The sequence below is a fragment of the Amblyraja radiata genome, chromosome 7, assembly GCF_010909765.2.
Source record: "Amblyraja radiata isolate CabotCenter1 chromosome 7, sAmbRad1.1.pri, whole genome shotgun sequence".
Lineage (NCBI taxonomy): Eukaryota > Metazoa > Chordata > Chondrichthyes > Rajiformes > Rajidae > Amblyraja > Amblyraja radiata.
This window is the reverse complement of record NC_045962.1, coordinates 33,850,871-33,863,265: the sequence shown is the minus strand read 5'-3', so window position 1 is coordinate 33,863,265 and position 12,395 is coordinate 33,850,871. Positions and strand designations below refer to the sequence as shown.

Here is a 12,395-nt window from a genome sequence, read left to right as displayed (position 1 = left end):
TGTAGCTGTGGTGGAAACAGAATAAATTAAGACTTTCTGAGAAAGCCACAAAGTGCTGGAGTAACTCAGCGGGGCAGGCAGCAAGGTGACGCCTTCTTCAAATTAGGACTTTCAGAGATTTGTTTTCCTTCGAAATGGAACTGGAAAGGAACTTCAAAATAATTTCCAGGGCTTGGAGAAAGAGTAGGAGAATGGGACTGATAGGATTATCTTATTAGTTTCTGCCATGATCGGTAGTAACATTTGTATGATTCTACAATTTACATGAAAAATTGACTCTTTCTTCTTAAATTTACATTTTTCTTTTTGTTTAAGATGTCTGAAGTTCGTCAGATATGTGGCCAGTTCTTAAAGAAAGTGTTAGTTAGCTGGCCATTCTGTAGAGAAACACAGGCTACTTGTAGTGTACTGCAATAGGGCAGTGCAGCTGCAGCTGATGTCTCATTCCATGCATAGTTTCATTATCGTGTCAAGGGCAGTTCCATAACTTATTGGATCAAGAGGCCGGATACATGAGTGTGGGTGGGGCAAGATTGTGGACAGGAAGGTACGAGAGCACAAGGCTCGGAGAGAAGGATACACAAAGGAGGGGAGAGAGGGAGAAGAACATACAGAAAAATAAAAATGCACTTTTTTCAGGCTCTTCAATAGATCAATGGGACTAATTTAAAAAATCATATTCCACTTTAGTAAAATTAAATTTACCAAGTCACAGACTGCCTGATAGTAATTGTCAATCCTATATAACTAGTAGGTAAGTAATCCAACTTCATGTTGTTATATAAAATGTGAATGTTAAACTTATTGCAATTGAAGTAGAATAACTCAATGGGAACTACTGGTATGCAAGTTGTGACAGTGCTGATACTCTCACCATTATCAAGAACAATAGATCTAAGGGGACACCTTTTTGATGTCCGCGATATTATTTAACACATACCTATAAGTTCTTTGTTTCGTACATCAAGGGCCATGTTCCTCAAGGCAGTAGCAACAGAGCAAACAACACGATCGTTGTCCATTCTTAGTAATTCAACAAGGATTGGTAGACCTTTCTCTTTTCTGACTGCAGCTCGTATATATGCTGCCCACTGTTAACAGAAAGGGAAAAAATGTAAATGCATGGTCCTTTATAGTCTTAGATGGTTCTGAAATCAATCAATTCAAATGTATAAATCTCAACCTTTTAATGCTATATAATTTCCAACAACTAGTTACATAATTAGCTACTTTATATAACGTATCTACTGGCCTACTCCTGCACCTATTTTCTATGTTTCTATACTATGTTCCAGTCTTCCATTCAGCTTCCCAACCCAATTATTTTTGAATGTTATGATATGTTCCATGCCGCCTAGTACAGGGAGAATGGGCGAAGAAACTCTTGTCGGTCCATTGTCACTTGAAGCAGAACTAATCTACAAAAGTTATTTTTCCAGCATGATTTTCATGGGCATTTTAGTCATAGGAGCTCAGGCAATAGCCAGAAAGAAAGAATGGTGCAAGGCCAGGCATTGAGCAGAAGAGTCAAGAGTTGTAATTGTCATATGTGAAATTCCTACTTGCAGCAACACAACTGGTTTGTAAACATAGTACTCGTAGATAACACAAGAAACAAAAAAAGTTCAATAAATGAAAAACAAACCATTAAAAAATAGCGATGTCCTGTGTCAATATTTTGCAAACAGCACATAACAGAAAAGGAAGGTGAAACAGTTTTCATACATAACGCCTTATGAAATCTTTGATCATCATTAAAAATACCGTACTTTATCCTCACTATATCAATTAGCTCCTCAATAGAGTGCTGTTCAACAATACTACACAGACGGGGCAAGTTTCATTTCCCCAATGTCAAGTGTAGGGTTTACAAACCAGAGAAAAAGGACAGAGATTCACAATTCAAGTGTTTGTCTTCACAGAAAGCAACAATCACTCAATTACGTTTGAATAAAGGAAGCACTGTTTACAAACTCTCAAACATACTCTTTCTGGCCTTTGCATTCAACCTACACTGCATTCAGGGAGATGGGCCAAAAATAACATTTTCTGGCAGTGCCACTCTCCTTCTTAACAACAGGTTGAGCAGCAAGGACATAGAACACTTGAATAACCTTCAACAACATTAATGATGGATGTGCGTTTGTTTAACAAGGCCCTTCATAATTTAAATCACTGCACACGCCCCCGCAACAAAGATTGTGCACGACTGCTTTTGTTGGGGCTTAGTTTTATGTAACAAAGTCTTAAGCAAAGCTGTGCCATCTGCTGGCAATATCCACATGGGGCTGGTACAGTGAGAGAATCAGCTCGGTGCAGTTCCTAGCCTGGATTTTATGCTGCCCATTGTGTCCATCAATTTCTTAATCTTTAACTCATGACCTTTGGCAAAGGATTCCAATTGAAAAAATGAGCCATTCAAAATCTTACTAGAATTATGTTCCAAAACTGTGACATGAACTTTTACATTTCGTAAAGCTCTTAAATTTCATTTACTTTTTAAGGTCTACTCTTAACATTTCAGTGTTCCTCCGCCTGTTGGAGATGCCATCTACATTATGCAGTCCATGACAAAGATGTCAACAGGAAATGTAAGTGTTATTAATGCCTTAACCATACTGGTATTGACCAGTTAGATATAACTGATGATAATAGACAAAATGCAGCTCTGCTTATCTTACAACTATTCAAATTTTTAAAATTTCCTAGACCAAGTGCAGACCCACCGGGTCTGATCCCCCAACGCGCGGGGGGGGTGCTGCGGCTGCACAGTAACCACCCCCCACACACACGGGGGGGGGGGGGGGGAGATGGGGTGGGGGAGAGGGGAGGGAGGGGAGAGGGGAAGAGGAGGGGGAGAGGAAGGGGAAAGGGGGGGGAAGGGGGGAGAGAGAGGAGGGGGAGAGGTCGCTGTCCAAATCCTACTGCTCAATAGCAATATGAGTACCTTCTCGAAAAGGAGTGCAGTGATTCAAAGCAGTTGCTCACCACCTTCCTCTTAAAGACACCAAGTTTGGCAATAAATGTAAATCTTACCAAAAATGCCCAGACCCTAAAAATAATTTTCAAAATTAATACAAATTAAAATATAGGAGCAAGAGCAGGTCATCTGACCCTTCTAATTTGCTCCACAAATCTGTCACTGCTCAATCAAATACAGCGCCCTCCATAATATTCGGGACAAAGACCTATCATTTATTTATTTGCCTCTGTACTCCACAATTTGAGATTTGTAATAGAAAAAAATCACATGTGGTTAAAGTGCACATTGTCAGATTTTATTAAAGGCTATTTTATACATTTTGGTTTCACCATGTAGAAATTACATCAGTGTTTATACACAGTCCCCCCATTTCAGGGCACCATAATGTTTGGGACACAGCAATGTCATGTAAATGAAAGTAGTCATGTTTAGTATTTTGTTGCATATCCTTTGCATGCAATGACTGCTTGAAAACTACGATTCATGGACATCACCAGTAGCTGGGTGTCTTCTCAGGTGATGCTCTGCCAGGCCTGTATTGCAGCCATCTTTAACTTATGCTTGTTTTGGGGGCTAGTCCCCTTCAGTTTTCTCTTCAGCATATAAAAGGCATACTCAATTGGGTTCAGATCGGGTGCTTGACTTGGCCACTCAAGAATTGACCATTTTTTAGCTTTGAAAAACTCCTTTGTTGCTTTAGCAGTATGTTTGGAATCATTGTCTTGCTGTAGAATGAACCGCCGGCCAATGAGTTTTGAGGCATTTGTTTGAACTTGAGCAGATAGGATATGTCTATACACTTCAGAATTCATTATCCTACTACCATCAGCAGTTGTATCATCAATGAAGATAAGTGAGCCAGAAGCCCTACATGCCCAGGCCGTAACATCCCCACCACCGTGGTTCACAGATGAGATGGTATGCTTTGGACCTTCTCTCCTCCATACTTTGCTCTTGCTATCACTCTGATATATGTTAATCTTCATCTCATCTGTCTACAAGACCCTTTTCCAGAACCGTGGTTACGCATTTAAGTACTTCTTGGCAAACTGTAAACTTGCCATCCTGCTTTTGCAGCTAGCCAGTGGTTTGCATCTTGCAGTATAGCCTCTGTATTTCTGTTTATAAAGTCTTTTGCAGACAGTGGTCATTGACAAACACACACCTGACTCGAAACGAGTATGACTGTCCTCTTTTGGGAGGATGCCTGTGCATGACTTTGTTTAACGTGGGGAGATTGGTGCACAGTTCTTGACAGATCTGGGTCAGGATCCGGTGGCATGGAGTCCAAGACGACCGGGGATTCTTTTCTGCTGCTGCCTTCATCCACCTTCCCAGCCGTTGTGGCGCTCCACTAAGGTCAGCCATCGTACTCTGCCTGTTCCACCGTTGAGGTCTTGGTTGGATTGCTCTTTGTCAGGGACCTCCCCCTCGACCTTGCTGCCATGGGTGACCCTACCAGGAGCATAGCTCCAGACAGCATCGCTCTCAGGATCTCAGGACCACACAAGCTTCTCCACCACGACAAGATGACAATCCCAAACATTATGGTGCCCTGAAATGGGGGAACTATGTATAAACACAGCTCTAATTTCTACATGCTGAAACCAAAATATATAAAAATGGCCTTTACTAAAATCTGACAATGTGCACTTTAACCACATGTGATTTTTTTTCTATTACAAATCTCAAATTGTGGAGGACAGAGGCAAATAAATAAATGATGGGTCTTTGTCCCAAACATTATGGAGGGCACTGTAATTACCACCTGGATGAGATAGTGGAGATTGACTGGTTCTTATAGATAGTATTCAATTAAGACCTCATTACCAGGAGGATGATGGAAAAAAGAAAATCTAGACATGGTATGAAAAAAAGCATTAATGGAATAAAACCAATCTACACATAGTACTGGAGTAACTCAGTGGGTCAGGCAGCATCTCTGATGCATAAGGATGGGTGACGTTTTGGATCGGAACCCTTATTCAGACCCGAAATGTCACCCATCCGAGTTGCCCGTCTTCGAGCAGGGCCGGCTGCTGCCCATCTTCAGCAGAATCTTGGTGTCGGATTGAGGGGAGGGGGGGTGGAGGTGGAGGGCTGCCGGCCAACCCGGCAGGACAGACAGAGCCGAGCTGGAGCCAGCGGCTGCCCCGGACACCTCCTGACAGGGACGGGACACCAGCAGCAACTCAAGCGCACCCGCAGCGAAGGAGAGCCGACCCCGACCACGGACAAAACGCAAGCCTACACACAATGCAGCACCACCTTTGCCGAGACTTTATAGCTAGTGACCTATGACCTGGGAATATCAAACTCGCTTATTTAATGTTTTCAACTTCACCAAGAATTAAATCAGCACATCACATTTGTAAACAATTAATCAAGCCATCAGAAAAAATTTATTTAGTTTAGTTTAGAGATATAGCATGGAAACACGCTCTTTGGCCCACCGAGTACATTGCCATTGATCACCCACTCACACTAGTTCTACTGTATGTTATCCCATTTTTGGATACACTCTGTACAGACTAGGGGCAATCTAGAGGCAAGAGACTGTGTGTCTACCCAATCCATTGCTCTCATGATTTTGTACACCTCTATAAGATCACACCACATCCTCCTGCATTCCAAGGAATAGAGTCCGAGCCTGCTCAACCTCTCCCTATAGCTCAGGCCTGGCAACATCCTCGTAAATCTTCTCTGCATCCTTTCCAGCTTGACAACATCTTTCCTATAACATGGTGCCCAGAATTGAACACAATACTCTAACTGCAGCCTCACCAACGTCTTGTATAATTGCGTTGTGTTGTAGAAATTACTTTTGATGAATACAAGCCGACATAATAAGTAATTCACTGTAAATAAAAGTTTATATTTGTCATTCTGGACATACCTTCCAGGTTCCTGCAGACAAATTCTGTAGGGATCCAGCTGATCCTTCCAATGTCGCTGGGTTTGAACTTTCAGCAAGCAGGGTGAGATAGGGTTTCACTATGGAAGGATGCCACAACATTTCAACTCCCTTCGGAGATTTGGAAAATCCAGGGATTGGTCCTACTCCATCCCACTGAAAGAAAACCATCAATGTGTACAACAAGATACTATCGCAATGTTTAAGAAACATTTAGAGCAGGTACTATCGCAACATTTAAGAAACATTTAGGCAGGTACATTGATAGGATAGGTTTTGATGGATATGGGCCAAACGCAGGCAGGTGGGACTATTGTAGATGGAAAATGCTGATCGGCATGGGCAACTTGAGCCAATGGGCCTGTTTCCACACAGTACTATATGACTCTAAGATGCCTAGAATTTTATTGTTTCCAGTAGATAGTTATCTCTCAATATCTCACGCAAGTTTTATTGATGTGAATATTATTGGTCAATTTTTATACTTAAGAGGAAAAATTACTTTCTAGTTCTAATCAGTAACACCAGTCTAATGAAAATTAATTCTGAAGTAAAATTAAAAGCACCACTTGTAAAATCCACTTTAGTCTCCCACTATTTTTCCTGTAAGTTTCTTGTGATATATTATGTCAAAAAGAAAATTGTAATCCATACATTCATATTCTATCATACATCCTTAGGAGGTTCCAGATTAATTATGTTGCCTCAACTACTCCCTGAGGTAGCTCAACTCACTTTCCTACTCTTTTCTGGGTAAATGTTTTTCTCCTGAAATCACTCGTCAATTTATCAGTAGCCATCTTATATTAAAAGCCCCAAGATTTGGACTCCCCCACAATTCAAAACATGTTCTCAACATTTACTCTTTAATAGACACCTTCTCAGCAATAAATCTGAAGCTGAGCCAAGAGCTGTAGCATCTGCCAAAGTTATGTTCTTAAGTCTTAAGTAGGATTTGATGCCCTGAATTTCGAAGATAAGAGACAAAAATAATACTGTGACTCCAAGACTAACCCAACTTGGCAGGAGAAGGGACCCTGGGTGACAAGGGATATTTGATTGTCCGGTCAAGGAAAATAAGGAGGTATATGTTAATTGTAGGGGGCTTTGATCAAGTGAAACCCATTAGTAGTATTAGCGGTAGACACAAATGCTGGAGCAACTCAGCGGGTCAGGCAGCTTCTTCAGTCTGAAGAAGGGTCTCGACCCGAAACGTCACCCATTCCTTCTCTCCAGAGATGCTGCCTGACCCGCTGAGTTGCTCCAGCATTGTCTGTCTACCGTCGATTTAAACCAGCATCTGCAGTTCTTTCCTACACAGGTGTATAGGTGGTGTAAGAATACACTTAATCAGAAAACTAGGCAGGAAAAAAAGTGAACACAACTTGGATTCTCCTTTACCAAGAACACGTTGGTAAAGGAGAATCCAAAGAGATTCTAGAAGAATGTTAAAGGCAAAATAGAACATTGGGAGAGAATAGGGGAACCATTAAGATCAATGAGGTTGTCAATGTATGTACAGGAGATGGTTTGTGTGTAAAATTAATATTTATTGTCTGCATTTAACACGAAGAAAGGTATGGATGCTAGGGAACTCAGGGAAGTTAACAGTGATGTCTTGAAGAGAGCCCATATTACAGATGAGGAGGTGCTGGAGATCTTAAAATTCACTAAGATAAATAAAATCACGAGGGGCAAAGTTAAGATGAATAGCCACTGCCTTTCCACAGGGTAGGAGAGTCTAAAATTAATGGGCATAGCTTGAAGATGGGAGAAAGATTTAAAAAATACTAAATTATGACTTTTTTTACCCCCACACAGGAGGTGGTGTGTACATGGAACCAACAGCCAGGTGAAATGATAGAGGCAGGTACAATTATGAAATTTAAGAGGCACTTGGACATGTACGTTGCTAGGAAAGGTTTGTTGGGATTTGGACAAGCTGCAGATAAACAAGATTAGCTTGGTTACCAACTTGGTCAGCATGGATGAGTTGGGCCAAAGGGCCTGTGCTGTATAGCTCCATGACTCTATATTAGTAATTGGTGTAGGGAAGGCCTTGCTAAAACACAGCGTCTAAGTTTAAAGTCACCCCTGCTAAATCAATGAAGATAGATGAAAGGCTTAATAATATTTCTGGTCAGATTCTGTCAGCTTCTTCACAGAATTGATTTCCAAACAATTGCATTCTCTGAAATGAATGACTGCCTAACAAATATTAAATGTTTGCAAATGTTGGTTGAAGTGGTTGGATCACAGTGATGGATACTTGAAAAAATCAATCATGAAGGCCTATAAACTGGACACATGCTGTAATCAGGAGCTAAATAAAAACTGCTGGAGGAACTCTGTGGGTCAGGAGCATCCGTTTAGGCAGAGGTTTGATTGACATTTAGGTCGAAAACCTGCATTTAGACTTTAGAGATACAGCATGGAAACAGGCCCTTTGGCCTACTGAGTCCGCGCCGACCAGCAATCACCCCGCATACTGGCACTACATTAGGGACAATTTACAATTTTTATCAAAGTCAATTAACCCAAATCTGTACGTCTTTGGATGGAGGAATCTGGAGCACCTGTACAAACTGCATACAGACAGTTCCCGTAATCAGGATTGAATCCGGGTGTCTGGCGCTGTAGGCAGCAACTGTGCAAAACTGCCACAAAAAATTTTGGGGCTTAAAATTATACCTCACTGTTTCTGTGAATACAAAATGTTTACCTGATCTTCCTGTGGTTCTCTTTTCTTCTTTTTCTTCTTCTTACCCCAGCAACTGGTTTCAGCATCTTTATTGGGAGAGTCACTACCAAGTAATCCATCCAGTTCACTTGTTCCCATCAAACGGGCCGGTGGAACTTCTAGTTCCAAACGATACGAGAGGTTTCTCAGGATGCAAACACAGTTTTCAACGGTCTGAAATGACAAACATTTACAGATGTCACAAATCTCCTGTATTTTAATTAATGCCACTTTAATTTTCAACAAGCGTCCTGCAGGAAAGCAATCACCTTAAAATGGCAACATTTAAATCTCAATCCTGATAACTGAACTCAACGAACATCACTAACAAATTTTGCTATTTTATCTGGAATAGTAATTACTGCTGAGTTACTCCAGAACTTTGTATCCTTTCTCCAAAGCAGTGGTGCTGGCGAAACCAAATAACCAATATTTAGAGCCTTCAGAAGAACACATACCCAGCAGGCAAAACAAAGCATCAAGTCTTTTGAACACACCTTTATTGCAGTTCAATGCTTGTTCTTAATTTCTTTGTGCTTATAGAAACAAATTATAAGGAATAAAGCAAAATTGAAGAAATCTATTCAAACAATTTTTAGACTTTGGAGATACAGTGTGGAAAAAGGCCCTTTGGCCCACCAAGTCCACACCAACCAGTTCTATCCTACACACTCGGGACAATTTACAATTTTTACTGAAGCCAATTCACCTACAAACCTGTAGGTCTTGGAATGTGAGAGGACACTGGAGCTCCTGGAGAAAACCCACACGATCACAGGGAGAATTAATAAAATCCATACAGACAGCACCTGTAGTCGGGATCGAGCCCGGGTCTCTGGCGTTATAAGGCAGAAGGTCTACCACTACACCACTGTGTCATCTCTTTAAACAGGCCATTCGGCCCACCGAGTCGGTGCCGACCAGAGATCCTCGCACACTAGCACTATCCTACACATATGAACAATTTACAATTGCTTGCTGTTGCTGTTATTTACAATTGCTTACAATCATGCTTGATCAGGAAACAGAAATCACAAACCTTGCTATCATAATCTGCAGTATTAACACACAGCTGGATGATATACAGTAGGGAATCCACCAAACCCTCACATGATCGAATTTTCCTTCGAGCCTCTTCGCCCGCGGAACTAAGATTTCTGTAAGATGACAAATTTACCACAATACAACGAGTCAATATGTTAAAGTACATGTATTAATACTTAATTTAAAAATAATTTTGACAGTCATTGTGAAAGGGTGACAAGAGCTGAACATATGCAGGGAATATTAGTGAAATATATATATATATTTTGGTTTATTTAGGAAAAACTTAAACAGGGATTACTAATACTTTTATTTTAACACATAATACAGGTGCTCCAAGGTGATGAATGACCTGACTTACGGGATCTGACAATGCAAATTCTCTCATACATTTTTAAAGCAATATTCCTGCTAGTAATAATAATTTTTTTTGTTGTATTTATTATTGACTGGATATAGTATACATTCCATTGGTTTAATTATGCATTGTTAGGATGATTATTCAATGAAACCTAATTATAGCAAGTGTATGTGATATCAATTACTGTAGAAAATGGATATCTCTGCCTTACGGTAAAATTGGCTCACAGACAGTTCTCAGCAACGGAATGCTTATACAACCAGAGGACTGCCTGTACTTGTTTTAGCTCCTTAGTTTAGTTTAGTTTAGAGAAACAGCGTGGAAACAGGCACTTCAGCCCCCCCCCCCCCCCCAATTTACTGAAGCCAATTAACCTACAAACCCGCAGGTCTTTGGAATGTGGAAGGAAACTGGAGCACCCAGAGAAAACCCATGCGGTCACAGGGAGAACGTAAAACTCCGTACACACAACACCCGTGGTCGGGATCAAACCCTGGTCTCTGGTGCTGTACAACAACTGTACCACTGCGCCACTGTGCCGCTCCATAGCTTTTGCAATAAACATTTAACATTGCTGCAAAGTTACGGCTATTCGATCGAAAGAGTCATTTATTTACCTTAGACATCCAGTAGTATTTCGCAACACTAGCGAAGTGTGGAATTTTACTTTCCTGTCTTCATCATAAGATGAACTACTCCATCCAGAATGAGGTATCACAACATTGTTTGTGAGAGTTGTGAGAGCATCACGGATAATTGGCATCTTCACTCCATCACACGAAGACAAATTCCAGAGGACTCCTTACAAAAAAAAGTGTCCATTCATTTCCTCGTATTTACTGGCTTTATAACTGTAGTTTGATTCTTAGGAGTAAAAGATGTTCACTTCTTCAAAATTGCTTTTAATAGGGGCAAAATATTTTTCTCTATATAACTCCCTTGTTGGAGACGTACCTTTAAGATGGAGATGAGGAGGAATTTCTTTAGCTAGATAGTGGTGAATCTGTGGAATTCATTGCCAAAGACAGCTGTGTGGCCAGGTCATGGGTATCATTGGATACTTAAAACAGGGATCGATAGGTTCTTGATTAGTAAGGGCGTCATAGATTGCGCGGAGAAGGCAAGAGAATGGGGTTGAGAGGAAAAAACCCGGTTCCCTGGTGCTATGAGGCAGCGGCTCGACCAACTGCGTCATTGCACAACTCTAATTATAGAACACTTGTGAAAATTACTGGCAACTATTTTGAAATAAGATTACTGCATTGAATTTGTTATCTCAAGCTACATTTTGATGTTTGTAAGTTTGCATTGCTGCTTTTCCAGATTTCAGATAATCAATTATCTGATACAATGTTGATAAAACGCAAGAAATAAGAGGCAAAATATTAAAAATGAAAAAAGATGAAAAATATTAGCTCTAATTAAAAAATAGAAGGTCTCAAGAAGGGTTCCCACTCAAAAGGCCATCGGTCTGAAGAAGGGTCCCAACCCAAGATGTCGTCAGTCCATTTGAACGCTACAGATGCTGCGTGACTCGCTGAGTTTTTCCAGCTTGTTGTTCTTTTGCCCCAGATCCCTAATCCAGATTTCTACATAGATCAACTTAGGTTGCAGTGTTATTGATTTCTACATTTTACTTCGGAGTCACGTGAGTGACTACGTGAAGAACCCCGCCAGGACGCATGCGTGTCATATCGCTACACGCATTGCAACAAGTCACAGCAAGGGGGAACGACGTTCCGCTAGCGGCAAAATTTGAAAACCAGGAACAGCAGGTAAGGAGACTCTGCGTTCCAGAATTTGAAAGTCGGGAACAGCAGGTAAGAAGACTCTGCGTTCCTTCCACTCACCTTTTAGGTGGAAACATGGACCGGATCCATGAAGGCTGCAGGAAAGCTGGCGGGGGAGAACCGCGGAGTCGCGGGCAACCGGCAGCAGCAGCCAAAGGCACGCTAAACTCCCGTAATGGGAACAGCTGTGCCCGACTTTCGCTCCCGACTTGCTCCCGCACCGGGCGGAAGAGAGAAGCAAAAAACTAATGTTTCCCCGCGCTGGGTTTTTTCACAGGAGGGGAAGCTGGACAAAGTGGTGTCCACAAATGCTGCTAGTGAAGCTGGCTGTGGAGGAACGCGGAGTCGCGGGCAGCCGGCAGCAGCAACCAAAGGCACGTTAATCTCCCGTAATGGGAACAGCTGTGCCCGACTTTCGCTCCCGACTCGCTCCCGCACCGGGCCGGGCGGGAGAGGGAGCAAAACTAATGTTTCCCCGCGCCGGGTCTTTACAGGAGGGGAAGCTGGACAAAGGAGTGTCCACAAGAGCTGCTAGTGAAGCTGGTTGGGGAAGACCGCGGAGT

At 41.7% G+C, this 12,395-nt stretch overlaps 1 protein-coding gene across 5 annotated transcripts in view; it reads right to left on the bottom strand.

The window, feature by feature from the left end:
* pkp4 (plakophilin 4) overlaps positions 1 to 12,395 on the bottom strand; it is a 156,050-nt gene that overhangs the window by 16,028 nt on the left and 127,627 nt on the right. For all 5 annotated transcript variants that reach the window (XM_033024087.1, XM_033024086.1, XM_033024085.1 and 2 more), the window contains 5 exons: positions 10,660 to 10,843; positions 9,677 to 9,794; positions 8,620 to 8,811; positions 5,880 to 6,053; positions 941 to 1,091 (listed from right to left, as the gene is read on the bottom strand). In XM_033024087.1, the coding sequence (XP_032879978.1) occupies positions 941 to 1,091; positions 5,880 to 6,053; positions 8,620 to 8,811; positions 9,677 to 9,794; positions 10,660 to 10,843 (819 nt within the window). The remainder of the gene's footprint in view (positions 1 to 940; positions 1,092 to 5,879; positions 6,054 to 8,619; positions 8,812 to 9,676; positions 9,795 to 10,659; positions 10,844 to 12,395) is intronic.